This window comes from Anser cygnoides, chromosome 2, assembly GCF_040182565.1.
Source record: "Anser cygnoides isolate HZ-2024a breed goose chromosome 2, Taihu_goose_T2T_genome, whole genome shotgun sequence".
Taxonomy (NCBI): Eukaryota; Metazoa; Chordata; class Aves; order Anseriformes; family Anatidae; genus Anser; species Anser cygnoides.
The window spans coordinates 2,182,597-2,199,060 of NC_089874.1; the positions used below are offsets into that span (position 1 = coordinate 2,182,597).

Consider the following 16,464-nt stretch of genomic DNA (forward strand, 5'->3'; position numbering starts at 1 on the left):
TTTCAACTCTTCTTGCTTTGATGTTGACGTTCACCTGAAACTCTTAGGATGCACTGGGAAGTGGTCAAAACTGCTGATTTTTTTTTTAAAAAAAGGTTTTTGGAAGGAAAGGTAAACTATTTGATACTGAGATTTATGCTAGGGGAAACTGTCTTTCATTTGGGGGGAAAAATGTTTTGTACGCATCTTAAAACAGGCGTTGCCCAGAGGTAAGCAGGAGCTGAGTGCCATTGTGAGAACTGGAGGGTGCAGACTGCTTGCTGCTGCTCTGGGGCATGCTTCAGTAACCCCGTATCGGAGCTGGCAGAGTCAAGGATGTTCTTGTAACTGGGTGAGTCATAAGGCAGCTATTTCCAGCATGGTTGGTTCTTGTAACATGGGCTGGTATTGCCGTGGTGATAGAAAGATGTGCTGGCCAGCAGCGCTGAGTCAGCATCTCAGCCCCAGAACTCAGGAATGTGCCCAGTTTCCATAGAGGAACATGAGCTATAAATAGGCTTTGCTTAAAACCAAACCAAAATGACAGCGACAACAAAACCCCTCCTTGATGGAAAATGCTGCTTGTTTCAGGGAGGCCGTATTTGAAGGACAGGAGAGGTTTTTCTCACCAGTTGTAAGCTGGGATGAGATTTGTTGAAGCCATTTCTATGGCTAAAAACCCAAAGCACAAGGAGCAAGGTGAACTTCTCTTGGTTTTCTTGATCAGAGCCAGTTCCGTATTTCTAGAGGGGCAAGTGCTTTTAATTGCCACAGACGGTTGAATGCCAGCTTGGATGATCTTAGAGGTCTTTTCCAATCTAAATGATTCTGTAATTCTATAATCTATTTAAGAGCACACCTGTATCTCTCAGAGACAGCACACTTGGTGCCACTGCACTGCAATTCTCTCTCCTGATTCCTCGAGTGATATTCGGTCATTCCTAGCGATGGTTTTAAGCCTGGCTTTAATCAGCACTCCCCAGAGTGATGCTTGCGAGTGCTGGAAACAAAGGCTTACAACTGTGGTCAAGCAGGAGAGCAAAATATAAAGCCTGCAGCAGCTGTCACTGCTGGCTGGAGACAAAGGAATGCTGCTGGCATCCCCTACGCTCCTGCTGGAAATGATAGCACGCGCTTTGTATTTGAGATCTGCGGCTGCAGATAGCCAGAGACAATTTCATTAATAACAATCTGGTCAGATAATGGAACTAGATCTTATGGGGAAGGTTTTTAAAGACTTCTGTGGAAAACCACTGGCTTTATTTAATAAGAATTGTTGGTAGAAGAGGCTTCAGAGAACTCCAGGTGTGGACTCCTTTTGTCAAAATGAGAAAGCTCTGGCTTTCAAAGTGTCCCTGATTTTTATTTTTATTTTTCCCCAAGTGAAAGTCTCTTAAGTCTACATTTTATTTTTTAAAAAGATAAAAACAGATCTGTGGACTGCATGGATGATAACTTGCCTTGTCCACATCCAGGAAGGATGTCTCAGAGCTGAAGTGCAGAGAGGCAAATGTCAGAGCTTGGGGCTTCTGCTGCAGTCCTATGGGGTTAAGGCTGGGAACCAGCCTGGAGGTCTCAGACTGAATGTGACATTTCTTCAAGCTCTGTGCATTTCAGGAAAACTAATTGAATGGCTAGAAACAGGATCCTGATAGGAAATGCAAGCAAAAGAAAAAGATGTCCAAAAGCAAACTGTCATACCTGGCTGTCAGCAGTTTCTCACGACAGCTTTACCAGGCTAGAGTCAAAAGGAATAATGGGATTGAAACATGAATCCAAGACACACTTGGCCAAGTTGCGAAGCTCAGCTTGAGTCCCGCTCTAAATGCCCTCAATGGGTTGAACCTGAAGGTTTTAACTCTGAGGTGGGCTCTCTATCGTCCCAGCATGGAGCAGAGCTCCTGGACTTTTCACGCACTGCTGCTGGGGTGCTGGGGTCCCCAGGCTGCATGCTCGGTGAGGAAGGTGTTCAGCAGTGCAATCTCTCAAACCCTCTTTGGAGGGCAGGCACAATCATAAGCACCATCAGGGAGAAATCCCTGTTCCTACAGGATCTGGAGGCTGGAAAATCCTCCTGGCCTCTAGCACCTGTGCAAAGACCTTGTAAAGACTTGAGGCTCAAGTGGTCTTGAATGGCGAGGTGCCCACCTGGTGGGTGAGCACTTCCTTGGGATGCGGGAAATCTGATTTAATTCCCAACCTTGGACTGGCAGGGAAAGGTCTGTAATAGTGCTGGAGCCTTGGTCGCCAGCTCTCTGCCGTCTCAGCTTGCAAAGCAGGTAGGAGGCCGGCACTGAGCTCATCACTCACTCATCCTTTCCATTCCCTTGGCTGCATTCTGCCCTGGTATGTATCATTCCCTGCTGCATATGGGGCTTGTTGCTCTGCCTGCCCCTGTCATGCAAACTAATTTAAACGGTGAGTTATGGGCACATCCCATCCAAAAAAGACCCGGGAGTCTGGGAAAGCAGGAAGGAAGCCAACACAATAGAAGAACCTCTCCGAACAAAGGGTGATCGAGGCACCTCTTGTCCCCTGCTCCACCCTGTGCGTCCTCGCTGTATGAAGCCGACTCGTCCTCATCCCTCTGCCCGCAGTGAGTGCCACGAGCTTGGGAAAGTCCTTGAGGTCACGTAGCCAAGGAGGAGGCGAGCCGCTGAGTCGGAAGATGTTGGAGGGCCTGGGAAAGAATGGGGCTTTGTTCATGCTCTGAAGCAGAAGGGGAGGGCACGGGGCTGCTGTTGGGCTGCGGATTTACTTTTTCCTGGTGCAGAGAGTGAGCATGTGGCAGGGGCTGCAGCCTCAGCAAAACATCTTTGACAAAACATTTGTGGGGATTTGCTAATTGTGGATTGATTGGAAAAACATGGGGATTGTGCTGTAGGAGAGCTCCTATAGGTGGGCTGGGCAGGACACTGGGTCAGGTTGTTGTTTTTGTATATTTATTTTTTGTTTAATAAAAGGAGGGGGAAATTATTGCTGCTGGCTGAGGGGTAGCAGAGGACAGGCTGCATGCATCACATGCAGCCTGTCACACGCTCTCAGCAGCAGGCTCTGAATGGCAGGAAAAGTCCCGTTTCCCAGGGCTTCCGCCTGCCTCCTGTGGGCTCCAGCAAGTGCAGAAGTTGCGAGAGGAGAGAGACCGGCAGAACAAGGAGAAACGTAGAGGAGCTTCACTCGGCAAACAGCTATGGAAATGCATCGTAGGTGAAAAGCGATCAAAGCTGAGCACTGCCACTGCACACAGAAAAAAAAAAAATATATATATATCCTGTTGTTTTCAATTGCAGTTTCCTGCGTTTTAACTTTTCTTTCAACACGTGCTGCAAGAGCTTATCTCTCAATCTTTTTTTCTTTTTTTAAAAAAAAAAAAAAAGAGTGAATAACAAGTAATTGCTGTAGAAACCCCATTTACGCAGGTTTCGTAACTGTCTCTCCGGGCCCTGTGGGTGTCTCAGTTAATGAACAGGCCCAGATTTGTGTTTCGGCAGAGGAGGCGGCTGGACGTGGGAGGGAGCGGTGGGAGGGGAGAGCGGCAGCTCTGGGAGCTGCGGGTATTTCAGGACTCGGGAGCTCGGAGGAGCTGCTGCCGTAGCACTTAGCACAGGGGAGTTGTAATTGGCCGCCTTATGTGAGGTACGTTGCTCTACGCGCTGGTTATTTTTGGGTTTTGCGACCCGTGTTCGTTGGTCGGTTGTGTTCCCATTAATCCCGAGGCTCAGTTTCGCGTGTAGCGTACGAAGGGTGTGAGATCGGCTGTAGCAGGCTGAAGGGGACTGCTGAAGGTGATGTCTTACGGATAACACTCCTGAAGCAGTGTAAAGCTTGGGAGTGTTTTCTGAAAGCAGAAGTCATACCTGTGCAGGTGGCCACAGGTGTGGAGTGCATTTTCCTGGAGTGCAAAATGCACGTGCGTGCACCCCGTGCTTCATCTGGACAACATGTTGGCTTGAAGGAGGTGCAACATCCTTAAGTATTTAATTCCTAGGACAGTCCTGGGCCATTAAATCCTCTTATTGCTTTCACCTTGTGTCCTCAAGAAAGAGATGCTGGAGAGCACATGCACATGGGGTCCCTTTCCTGCAGGCAGCTGCCCCGTCCCCTGTGTTGGGTCTTGCTCCTTGTTTTAGGAAGGGATTTTCCACCCGTGCCAGGCAAGCAGGCAGCCTTCCCTGGCAATGTGAGCCTGATGAAGCAAGGCTGGAAACGGTGCGTTCATGCTGGGTTTGCACAGCTTGCCTGGCAGAGTAAAGAAACCAATACCCAGCTAATTAGTCACGGGGAGAGAGGCTGATAAGCTCGCCTGGGTTTCTGCAAGGGAGGGAAGCAGTCAAAAGCTTGCAGGTGGTTTAGGTGTTAAGTGAAAAGTCTGGGTCAAAGGCCCAATTATAGGGGAATGGTAACACACTTCAGGTTTCTTTAAAGGACCAAACAACTAAGTGTTTAGAGCCAGAAGAGGAGGAGCTGCAGTTCATGGGAGGGATTGTTGTTTTTAAGCTTTAGCTTGGCTTAATTTGGACCTGAACCAAAGCTGTCTCTCTTTGTCTGTGGAAATTTCCTATGGCCAGGAAGCTTCCTCGACCTTGCAGCTGCTTCCTCGACTTCACTGTGTCATTACCTCAATGACTTCGACTCCCAATAAGCTCCAAGACAAGATTTTTGAGGATTTTCAAGGAAAATAGGCAGAATTGTCTGTCAAGACCCTGCTTTCAATTCGGTAGGGCCTTTTGGAGGCAAAATATATAAGCACATTCAAGAGGGATATGATCAATTTGGGTCCATAAGCAGATTCTAGGAAGCAGTAGGGTTTGTACCCTTTGAGATCCTTAATTCAACAGCTGGTTCTTTGGGGAATACAAGGGGAATGGACCTCAGAAGAAGGCCAAGCTCACGTTTGTTGCTCTTAGTGCCAGACTAGCTGGGCCGCTGGCCTGACCTGGCTGGGCATTGTTTACATTCTTGTTGAATTGGAAGAGGCTCATGCAAAGCACTTGGGGCTCAACAAACAGGAATTTTATTGTGAAACAGTTTTGCCAGGACTTCTGACCAGCTCTTCAGGTCATCAAAAGACCTGGGCTTTGGCACTCAAAGCGCCTCAGTGAGCTGTGGCGTCTTGGAATGATGATCAGAGGTTAGGGAGAGCTGGTGACTCTGTGCAGGTCTGTCCTGCCTTCGCTGGCTTGTAATTTGTCCTCCAAGAGCACCTGAAGGCTTTGATTAACCACTGGGAACTTCCTACTGCACCGAGTCTTTGGTAAAGGCCTTGAGCTCTAGAGACAGGAGGAGGAAAAATTTGGCAGTTGCTCAGTCGGGCTTGGTGTAAATGTTCCTGGCCGGGAGACAGCTTAAGGAATCCAAACAGAGAACGGCTGAGTGCAGGGATGACACTAATCCAGGCAAGTCTTTTTGTCTCCGTTCCTCTTCCTTTGTACGGGCTTCAGCCCTGCCCTGTTTCTGGCAGGTATTGGGGATGCCGTGCTAAAGGCTTCGTGTTTTTAGGCTTTCCTTGAGTCACTTGGTAGGGCAGATCTGGGAGGCCCTGAAAGTTGCATTTCATCGTGACACCTTGATACCTTTGAGTATTATGCCTTGAGTGTAAGCAAATGGACTCGGTGATCCTTATGGGTCCCTTCCAACTCAGGACATTCTATGATTCTATGAAATGTGTCTGAGATGAGAGGAGAGTCAGGGCAGCCCAAGGATGGATCTGGAGCCTCCCTTGTGAATATCTGGTGAAGTCAGCCATCTCATAGGTGACTGCTGTAACAATTTTGTGATGGTCCCATCTTTTAGCACAGAGGAAATGAAAGCTTCTCTGGTCCTACTCAATTTCTGGAGGTCCTGAGTGGAGGGGATGGAGCAGGGTGGTGGTGTTACTATACATCGAGCTCCATCTTGTCCATGAAGCAGTTGTACCATCAGCTCTCCTGTTGTCCCAAGGGACACTGCTGTGATACACTTTGTGCCTCTGGGTTGTTTTAAAGGCTGCAATTCCAGCTCATACTCTGAGAGTGACTCAAAAGTGCTTTGATAAAGATGGTAACATATTCTGAATGTCAGATGTGTAGCACCTCTGTCATTTATCTTGCTTTTTGAAGCCCATTTGCATTGGAAAAGTAGAGTTGGCATATGCGGAGTACAGGTCCAAATAAAAAGGAGCTCCTGTTCCCAAAGGTGTGACACAAAATTGTACAAAATTTCCTATAATATTCTCATTCCAATGGTGAATTATTGAGTTTGCTCTTTTCATGGTCTCCTTTCCTTAGATGCCCCTAGGCAACCTGCAGCTACGTCACATCTGGCCTGGAGTTTCATCTAGCGTCTCCAAGTCATTTTGTGTTGCATATCAGTTGCAGGGTCAGAATAGCTCTGCTTCCACTTGTGAATGCTGCTTGCAAACGATAACGATAATGGGAGGTACAGGATCATAAGGGATTAAACCACTAAATAAACACTTCACCTGCATGCCTTATCATACTTGTCTCATTATTTACAGCGTTTAAATGATATCCTCTAATTGTGGCGAGAGTGATCTTCTCTAGCCTTAGCTGTCAAAAAGTAAAATGTCCTATTGGAGTTAACTGTTTAATTCTGTAGCTAGTGAACAGACAAGGCATGCCCAAAGGTCCCTTCATCTCACTTAGGCTGAATTAAATTGAGCTTCTCATGTGACTCCTATCTATGTTGGTTACAAAGAGGGTCTGAGGCAGGTAGCTCAGCGTTTGGACAGCCAAAAAGGGCAGATGGGTTTTGTCTTTTTGAGGTCAACTATAATTTTCTGTTTGTTTTTATTGGCCTTCAGAGGGAGCTTCCTAAGGAAGAGAAACAAACTTCCAGTTTGGATTTGGGGAAGAAAGAAAAAAAAATGTTGGGTCCGTTAATGTTTGTGTAAAGCTTTTGCATTCCCTGTTTTTAGGGGAAAAAAATATATATATAAAAATGAGTGAGCATGCTTATCTGAGCTTCCTGTTTTTCCTGTTTTGAAGATTGAAAAAGACAAAAGTCTGGGCGGGGGGGGAGGGGGGCACAACTTCTTCTTGGGCTGAAAAATGAATTACTAACATTTCTGCAGAGAGTACTGCTATCTTGTTTGACCCTCCTTAAGCTCCTGGCTGCACGCTGTTATCCTAAATCTGCTGAGATTTTAACTTGGTTCATGTTTTTACTACCTTGCATTGTTTCATCTCTTATTGCCTGAGGTCCTACCATGGAGGCAACCAACAAATGGTTTTATGGCTGATGCGTAAAATCAGCAGTCTCAAGTCAGGCTACCTCACCTCTGATAAAGCAGAACATCGTGTCTGGAGAAGTACAACACAAAAAACTGGAAAGGGCTGTGGTAGTACTTCCTCCATATGTGCTCACCTCCTCAGGGACTTCCTGGGCTGGAGTTGATGTCTTTGTTTTTATTAGCTTTTAATTGATTTTTCCTCCATGGACTTGTCCAGCTGCTTTTGAATGCACGTATAAGACACTCATAGCAACAACACTCTTGTGGCAGTAAGTTCCACAGTTTAATTAGAGGTGGTGAGCGAGGTAGGACATCCTGCTGGTTCTCCTGAGCTGGCCCCATTGCTTGAGGGCAGAGGAGGTTGTGCTGTGGTCCTAACGTATCTTGTGTGGCCTCAGATCTGTGGCAACCTGGACCACTAGCTTGAGGATCTCGTCCTTGGGGAGAGTCTTGATGGGTCTGTTCATTTTCTTGTGTTTTCAAATAATGTCATGAACAGTGTCTACCTTCTCTTATTGTTATTCTGCTCAACAGTTTCCCCTAGTTAAGAAAAGTTTGAACCAGACCCTCTAGTTCCTTCGCACCCAGACTTCTGCTGGCATCTGCACATTCCCTGTATTCTGGGCTAAAGTCTAATCTAAATAACTACTACCTCTTTTGTTCTCCCCCTCTGTTCAATGCTAAGGGCTGTCCTGGGATTTGGGGTTGTATTGTTTTTCTGCCCTATTTATTCCCAATTATTTCTTGCACATTGTGTGTTTTTGGTGGCTATGAGGTGGCTCCAGTAAGTTGGTTGCTAATTCATCCTGGGGCTTGACGAGAGAGTCTGAACGGGAGCATTCACTCCAGAGTGTTGGTGTTGGTTAAACAAAGCTTGGAACTGTTTTTTCACATGACAAAATGGTCTTTGTGCTGGCCTGAATGCAGACTCAGCTGGAGCATGACACGTGAGGGGAGATGTCGTTTGGAAATATAATTAGCTGCATGAGGAACTTGGTCCTTAGAGAAAAGTAGTAAAGGTTAGGATTGAGAGAGGAGCAGTGTCTCAGCACGGGACACCAGAGTTTGCTCCCATGGCCAAGGAGCTCCTGAATTTATGGACTCTGAGCTGGCGCTGCTAATGAAGAAGGATATCCCAGTCTGCTTGTGGGCATGTTTGTATGCCAGTGCATTAAATAAAGCTGGGGAACTGATTTAGGCTAAAAACTTATGTGGCAGAGAAGGCTAGGTCCAAGTTCAAACAAAGTTTTCCTTCATTCTCCCCACGTTAAGATGAACCCGTATGGTTCCATTTTTTCCCCTTTACAAAAATATTTTTTTTTTGGTCATGATGACACAGGCGTTCAGCTGAATAAAGGGAGGAAACATACTTAGGTCTATGTTCATTTCAGTTTAAGGTCCCTATATTTATCTCAAAGCATCACTGTGATGTGACAGAAAGCGTTGATCTGTAAGAACTCAATCTGACAAATTTAATGGCAGATTTTGTGCAGAACTCTATGGTATTCTACTCTGTGATGTGCATGCTTTAGAGCTATACACTGCATGGGGAAAAGTATAATGGTCGTGCAAAGGAAAAGTGAGTTGTTAACAGTGGGGAGGACTTGTGTGTCCTGGGCTCCTAGAAGACAGGGTGGTTTGAAAGCCCCAGCAAGCTTTTTGCTTTCAAATGCTTCAGGCTGCAACCTGCTGCTAAGTGGAAGGGCATTTACCAGTCCAAGTGTAAGTGCTCATGCTCTATATTGCATCCTCAGAGGGATTTAGTAGCTTTAGTGAGAAGCAACACCATTACCAGCATGAGAGAAAGTGAACTACAGACTGAAAGGTGGTATCTAGAGAAGAGTTTAGGGTTTTCTCTGATGGAGAAGTATCTTTAGTACCTCTTGGCTTCAATTTAGGCTGCTTTTATTTTCTTCTGGACTACAGCTTGAATTATTGCAGCTTTATACTTGGACATGCTCTGTAGCAGGATGGTACATCTTGAGCTACATGGCAATAACTTGACTGCCTCTCAAAGGACAAGAAAGGGAAAATTTGGCCTGTTTGAGGACTGGACGTGACAAAGCGTCGGATAGGCATTGTTTCTGAGGCTGTTGATAGTAAAAAGATCAGGAACTGAAAGGATGGAAGAGGTTGGAAGGGCTTCAGTGGTGCAATGTCCTGTAGGACAGCCGATGCAGGGAAAGGGAAGAGATCACTTGGAGGGACTAAAGCAAACGTGGTCATGGCTTTTACATCCCAAGAAGTTCAGTATTATGATGTCCTGAGTGCTCCCTAAATCTGGCATTGTTCTTGCAATGTTTCTCTGTCTGTCTGAGAACTGTCTTTAATGTAGAAGGGGATTCACAAGAGGAAGATGGAAAATGAACAGTCCCTGTGTGAAGATCCAGTTTGTTCCTTACTGTAGAGGACGTGATTGGATTGTCTGGCTGGATGTGTTTCCAGGAGAAACTTTGTGCCATGTCTCACGTTAAGGGGCTTTCCAGACATCTTCATGGCGGAACAGCTGCTTCGGAGCTACAGACCCCACAGAGCTGAAAACAAAGCTCAGCAGTTCACCAAAATGTCTTTTTTGCTTGGTTTCCTAACCGTTCCACCAGTTTCCTCCAACTGGGTGTAACTTCCTGTTGTGGCTCCTCGAGAGATGTGCTTTGCTGTCACAATGTGCAGTTTTGGACAGACCCTGCTGAGGACAAATGCTCCTCCAGATGATCCAGGCTGCTCAGTCTGTTGGATGCTTGGGAACTGCTTATGCTCGTATTAGCTTCTCCATCGCCCTTTGTTCTGCCCCCGTTGTCATGCATGGCAAACAGGCCAAGAACACGACAGGCCTCAGACATCCAGAGACTCCCACAGATGCTGTTTCTCAAGGCCTTTCTTGTTTCTGAGTGAATACTGCTGCTTGTGTTCCTTCTCTAACTGCAGACATGGCTCTCCTGTACCTTCATTTAGGCAGAGGGAACAAAAACCTCTTCTATTTTGGAAAATGTTCTCCTAGAGAGATCTCACCGTTCTTCATAGGAGCCTGAAGCAGGTGGGTGGCTGTGTTTTGCCAGTGGGAGTCTCCATCCTAGCAGGCCCTACGGAGACCTTTGGGGATCTTCATCCTAACAGGAAACTTTCTGATTTTTGCACGTAAAACCAGCGGCTGTCATGCCGTGCACAGCGGGCGGACCCTTCCTTGGGGGCACACATCTTGCAGTTCTGGCTGAGGGGTGCACTGTCTTTAGTGGTCCTGACACCCCACCAACAGCAGAGCCGTGTGTGAAGATCAGAATAAAACCTCCTGAATGGGCTTCACAGGAGCTCTGCTCAAGCTTGCCCTGCCCTTCCTCGAACACAGAATTACAAAAACCCAGGCAGAGGGAAGGAAGACTGTGACATCCGGGTCCCAACACCCAGCACCACTGCACTTGTTCAGTTTTCAGGTGTGCAGACGTGCAATGTGACCTCTGCACGCCCCAGACTGTCCTGATTGTTTCCTTTGCGCCCTGTGGCTGAGTCAACCGTTGGTTTTGTTCACAAGGTGACGAGCTTCAAATCCCCTCTGCCTGACTGAGCTGGAATACGTGTGCAAGTGCTGTTTTACAGAGTTGATGGGGAAAGCCTGGAAATGATGTCTGAGACTCGTGCTTACCTTATTGGGTGAGGGGATGTGGCAACTTAGGTCTTTCTGTGGTGCCAGAAGGGCTGTTTTGAAATGTGACTGGTGCCAGTCATTCAGCAAATGAGCCTAAACTGTTGTGTTCGGGCTGGAACTAGCCCACAAGTTTCCTTGGAAGGGCAAGAACATGATTACTTAAAAAAAAATAATAATAGTAATCACGACCGCCACCAAAAAAAAGCACAAAACCCACCAGCACCACCAAAAAGAACACAACAAACACTTTTTGCACCAAAAAGAACAACACACCATGTTAACTCTGTATCGGGTTATAATAGAAAAGACGGTCCACAAGCTTCTGTTTCTTGCAGTTAGCTTGGGTGTCTATACAGTGCTGCTGTTGCAGGGATTTCTCAGCCCATGTACTGCACCACAGGGATGCTTTGGGGATGTCCCAGTAAAGTCTGAGCTTGGGACTTCATGGGTGATCGGCTATGGGATCTGCAGGTGGTCTGAGAGGAGAAGCTCATGGTTGGAAGGAGCAATACATCCAGCCCAGTAGGTTCCCCCAGACACCTGGTAGGGCCCCTCTGGTCCTTCCAGTGCAGAAACAATCAGATTAGCCTTAGGTCGTGGCAGTGATATTCCTTTGGTGTTGCATGTATGATCCTCAGCCCCCTGGCCATGGCCTATCCTGGCTGGTGGAGCAAAGCCGTGGGTATCTGCACCCCTACTTTGAGCCATGCAATTTTCATTTTTTCATTAAGCCACCTCTATGTGATGGTTGGGTGATTTCTCTGCCTGTTTTGGTAGGAGACGAGTTTGGGAAAGTCTTTCCGAGTCTGGCACCTAACATCCATTCTTTTTGTTCAGCCTGGATTAAAACCTGTTCTTGCAGAAGTAAAGGACCAGATGCGCCCCTCTTACAGCAGTGATCCTCCCTCCCTCTCCAAAAAAAAAAAAAAAAGAGAGAGAGAGAAAGCAGTCAGGCATAAAAAAAATGTGAAAACCCACCAGACAGTTACTCAGTGATTGCAATAGCACCCCCACTGCCTGCCTGCCGTTCTGCTGAAGCATCTGAAAGCGCAATGCTGTCACATATCCAACCTGATTCTTTTTCCCTGATTAAGCAAGCTACTCACACTTAGAAATTCGCAACAAGCTTGAACACTCTCGAGTACCTTTGAGAAACAACTTTATCTTTGTGTCTACAAGACAGGGTGATTAGCGGTGGTGGAAAATAAACTTCGCTATCTGCCCTGTCCTCCTGGTGCTGTGGGGTGAGGGCTGTCTGGCTGCTGCTTTGTTTTGCTTTTTTCCTGGTTCGATTGCTCTCTCTGGGAGGGGCGAGGAGGAGTCTGGATTCCAGCATTTTGACCTGGTTGCATGCACAGAGCTTTCCTCTGGGACAATTCAGCAATGCTGCTGCAAAAAATAGCCTTACGGTCACGTGGAGCTTGATGTATGAAAACTCGCGTACTAATAAGATTATGGAATTTTTTAATGCTTCCCATTTTTCAGACAAATGAAATTTAAGAGGCAGTGGTTACAAAGGAGAAAATACTGTCGTTCATCTATGTAATATGTAGTTGTGTTTGGACCTGAGAAACCACTTAAAACCAGGTCACTTAACCATCCAAATTGCAAAATGTCCCTTATTCCGTGGTGCTGTATCACCCCCAGCTCTGGGCTGACAAGGAAAGGGAGCTCCTGAGCAGGGTTTGGTGAGTTTAGGGAGCTCAAATGCTTGTGTAGCAATGAACCCAGCCTCCAAGAAGCTTAAAAAGGAGACACTCCCACCTAAGCTAGTCACCCAGGGGAAACTTTTATAGCCCATGATGAGATGTTCAAGGTATTTCTTCCCATGAAGTGCACATAGTAGGCTTAGGCTTAGATGTCTGACTTCTGGACAACTCAACACGAGGAGAATGAGTCTTGTCTGCTATCTACAGAAATCAAGGTAGAGGCTTAGGATGCCTTAGAATATCTTGCCAGCGGACAGCCTGAGTTTAGCTCTTGCTGGGGATGGTGCAAATATGCTAGTTACATCTCTATTAGTAAATAAATTAGGTCTGGCTCCATAGCCAAGTGGTTACGGCATGACCTATGAACAGCTGAGCTCTCCTCACCTCCCCAACCTGCGTGGCTACGTGCAAGCTGCCTGTTCGAAATGGTCCCTTGGCCACGTCTGAGCATTGTCTGGCACTGCACTAGTTGGCACACATCAGAACTGTGCCAAAGTCTGCCACCAATTTAGCAATCTTCGCAGCACGATGCCAACACTCATTCGCTTGCTGTTGTGGGTGTAACCTTTTGAGCCTGCACTCCAGCCAGGCCAAGGATAAAAGTGGACAGACCATATGCAGCGCCTTCATTTTGCTGTTTTGCTTCACAAAGCTGAATGAGTCTGAGTTGTGTGTTGTTTCTCTCGGTTACTATCAGCTGGTTCCGCCCATAGTATTTTCACCACCTGGGCTTTTTCCAGATTAGTCTCTCATGACGTGCTATTAGCTGGCTGGTACGCACTTCCTCTGATACATTTCTTTTGGGAGGTGAGGCTAGGAAGGAGGAAGCTACTGAAGCTACTGGAGTGTGCTCACATGGGTTTGTTGATTTTTTTGTTTCTTTCTTTTTTTCTCAGCACTTCAGTTGAAGTGCTGCCCACTTCCACTTTAGGCAAGCTGTCCCTGTTGACGCTGGAGTTGTGACATAAGACCAGGAGTGCAGCGTCCTGCTCAGAAAGGAGTAACGCCAGACTTCTGTTCCTCCAGAGGGCTGGACGCTTCGCAATGGCTGGCAGGGCTTTGCAGCTCCGTACGATAGCTTACGATGCCAAAAGGTGCAGGCTGAGGCACGCAGGCAGAAAACTGGTGAGAGACGGGAAGAGATGCTCTGCTTCAGCTTTTGTGTGACCTCAGGGATTTCCCTTTGGGAGACTGAATCTGGCACTAAGCAAGATTAACACACGCTGAGATGTTTAGGGCCATCTCAGCCGCATGGAGAAGTATCGTGGTCGATGTGAGAAGTTCTTCAGCTGGGGCATCAGGAAAATGGGCTGTAGTCTCAGTGGTCTTCTGTGACACCGCCTCATCTCTCTTTAGTTGTCGGGTTTCTGTTTCCTCTTCTAATATTTGTAAATGCTTTTTGAGGACAGCAATTACATCTGCGTCTGAATGCTGCCGAGAGCAGGGAAGGCTGAATGTTTGCAATGAGCACCGAAGCCATCAGTAGATGGATAGCCTTGCAGGGGCTTCACGTGTGCCTTTTGTGTTGTGTCCAGGACATGTGCGCAGCTGAAGCTACGGCATCGTTGCTCCATGTGGAAGAAAACTTCTCGGCGTGCCTGGCACGGATAGATGCCCTCATCTTCAAGCCTCTGCTCCAGGCAGGTAGGTTGGAGAAGACTAGCTCTTTGCCTCTAGTTCTTGCCTTGGGTCACTGGCACACCTATGAAGGGAGTTATACTCGAAACCCGATGGCTGAGGGCTTGCTGGGGGCAACCTTTCATGCAAGGCGAGGACTGTGATCCCTGTTGGTTTTAGAGGTTAATCCAATTTCTGAGCAGTGTAATTTCCAAGGCCTGTTTCTAGCATGACACGGAAATCCCAAATGCTTCTCGCATATGTATGACCCCTGAACTGTGCCCGTTCTGCCTCCCTGCTCTTGGTCTGTGCTCATGCCCATCTTTGAAGGTGAAACTTGTGGGTGCAGGTTCTAAGCTGGCAGTAAATCAGAGCAGCTCCACTGAAATAACAAATCCATAAATATTCACAAGCCTGTCTGGCCAAAAGTGGTGAGACTGGATTAGGCCCGTAGGCTGTTTCCCTCCTATGCCATCTTTCCTTTTTGGTCTGTCCTCCGAGGAGACTGGGAGTAGCCCTTTGGGCCAGGGGCAAAAACTCCCCCAGTTTTCCTCCGATGCTTGTGTCTGAGCTGGGTCTGAGGCCTGCAGGCTGCTGTGACCACATGCTCCATGAGAATGGAGAGGAGAAGTCCTTAGCATGGATAACCCATGCAATTACCGACAGGGGCCCAACCCTAAATAATCATCATCTCCTTCCTCGCTGGAATTATTTTCCTATAAGAATATATGTACTTTACACTGACAAATTGGGCTGAGTACTAGGTGCAGGCAATGTCTTGCACAAGATTTCCTGGATTTAATGCTTTTTGATGGCCTTTTCTCCCCTCTCTCTTTCCCCTAAAGAGCCTAGTGACCAGAAAGGAAAGGAGAACTTTAAGCTCTTCCTGCTCCTGAATGATCGATTTCAAGCTCTCTGGAACCTAACAGAAGAGAACTACCGGATAGTGAAGCAAAAATGCAGCACTTCGGAGTCATTCTGCATCCAGGATATTTACATTGTCTGGAAAGGAGACCTGTTTCTAAGCCTCTACATCCAGTAAGTACAGAAGAATTTTAGAGTAAGAAAAAAGTACTGAATTTATCAAATACCTCTACTAGACATGGTAAGTTAGCGCAAAAGGGATGCATTTAATATATGTGATGCTGTTCAGTCATCAGGTCAGAGAAGGAGCTGCATTCAGTATCTTTGCAGACCATCTAATAAGTAGCCTTTCTTGTATCTGTGACTTGGCTTTTAAGAAGCAGGATTTTTCTTGCAAGTACACATATATATTTTTAAATGCACCTTGCAAATGGAAAGAAGACCAACAGGAAAACTTGTGCCTGGGGGACTTCTGAGAGCAAAGGCTGAGTTGTCATGGGAATGGAAAGGTGTATACAGGAAGGTTTAAAGGACTAATAGGGACGAGGAGAGAAAGATGTCACCAGATACAGTTCATATTACCTCTTTGTGCCATGTTTATTTGGTTTTGGCTAGGGATATGATAGCAAGTGATGGAGGCAGCATGATATGAAAAACATAATGCCCCATAGCTCTTTCTACAATTAATTACATGTCTGTTCCCCATCTGTCTGCAATGCAAAGTAAATGTTTGCCAAAGTCGCTGGAGTGTGTGTAACCTGTGTGTTGATGTCCTACCATGACAAATAGGCTGTGGGCACCTGAGGTGACGTAAAGATCAGACGATGTTTGGTCCTTCATTCATCTCAACAATGGCCAAGCTCTGCCTAGATGGGCTTGTACCATCTGGGAGGTTTGGCACCCACGAAGGACTGGGAGATGGCCTTTCTGGTTCTTGGAGATAGTTGTTCATCTAGTCTTGGTTTTGCTTATGGGTACACAGATGGAGGAGGAGGAAGGGCTACTTTTTGTTTTGTTTTTACTTGGACAGCATTGTTTCGGGAAGTGAGGCACTACAAACTTTGCCTTTATGTGAACAGGCTTTGGAGCAGAGTATGTTCGTTTGGAGGCTGATTCAGTGAATTAGAATTGGTTTGTCTTAAAAAGGCACAAAAGAGATGAAAACTTGTGTTGAGGTTTCAGCTGGTGAAAAGGAAGAGCTTATCTGAAGACCCCTTTTCCCCTCGTTTTGAAATTAAGCCTGTTTTTGTTGGATGTCATGCAAAAAAAAAGCTGGTTCCTCCCCACCGCTGCTGACTCACTCTGTGCAAACTTAATGCTATAATGTCTCATCCTTTCTGCAGTGATATAGGAGTAAACAAAGCCCCTGCTTAGGGTTCTGAAAATCAGCAGTAAATACTGAAAATGTAATCAATGATCATTAG

At 46.6% G+C, this 16,464-nt stretch overlaps 1 protein-coding gene across 6 annotated transcripts in view; it reads left to right on the forward strand.

The window, feature by feature from the left end:
* The window catches only part of ALS2CL (ALS2 C-terminal like), a 61,040-nt gene that overhangs the window by 20,778 nt on the left and 23,798 nt on the right, over window positions 1–16,464 (forward strand). For 2 of the 6 annotated variants that reach the window (XM_066991345.1, XM_066991343.1), the window contains exons 2-3: window positions 14,095–14,203; window positions 15,022–15,214. In XM_066991345.1, coding sequence (XP_066847446.1) covers window positions 14,098–14,203; window positions 15,022–15,214 — 299 coding nt within the window. In that variant the 5' untranslated portion in view covers window positions 14,095–14,097. Of the gene's footprint in view, window positions 1–2,021; window positions 2,576–3,462; window positions 3,616–12,724; window positions 13,419–13,520; window positions 13,685–14,094; window positions 14,204–15,021; window positions 15,215–16,464 lie in introns of those variants that run through there. The other 4 variants (XM_066991346.1, XM_066991344.1, XM_066991347.1 and 1 more) reach the window with 4 other exon arrangements.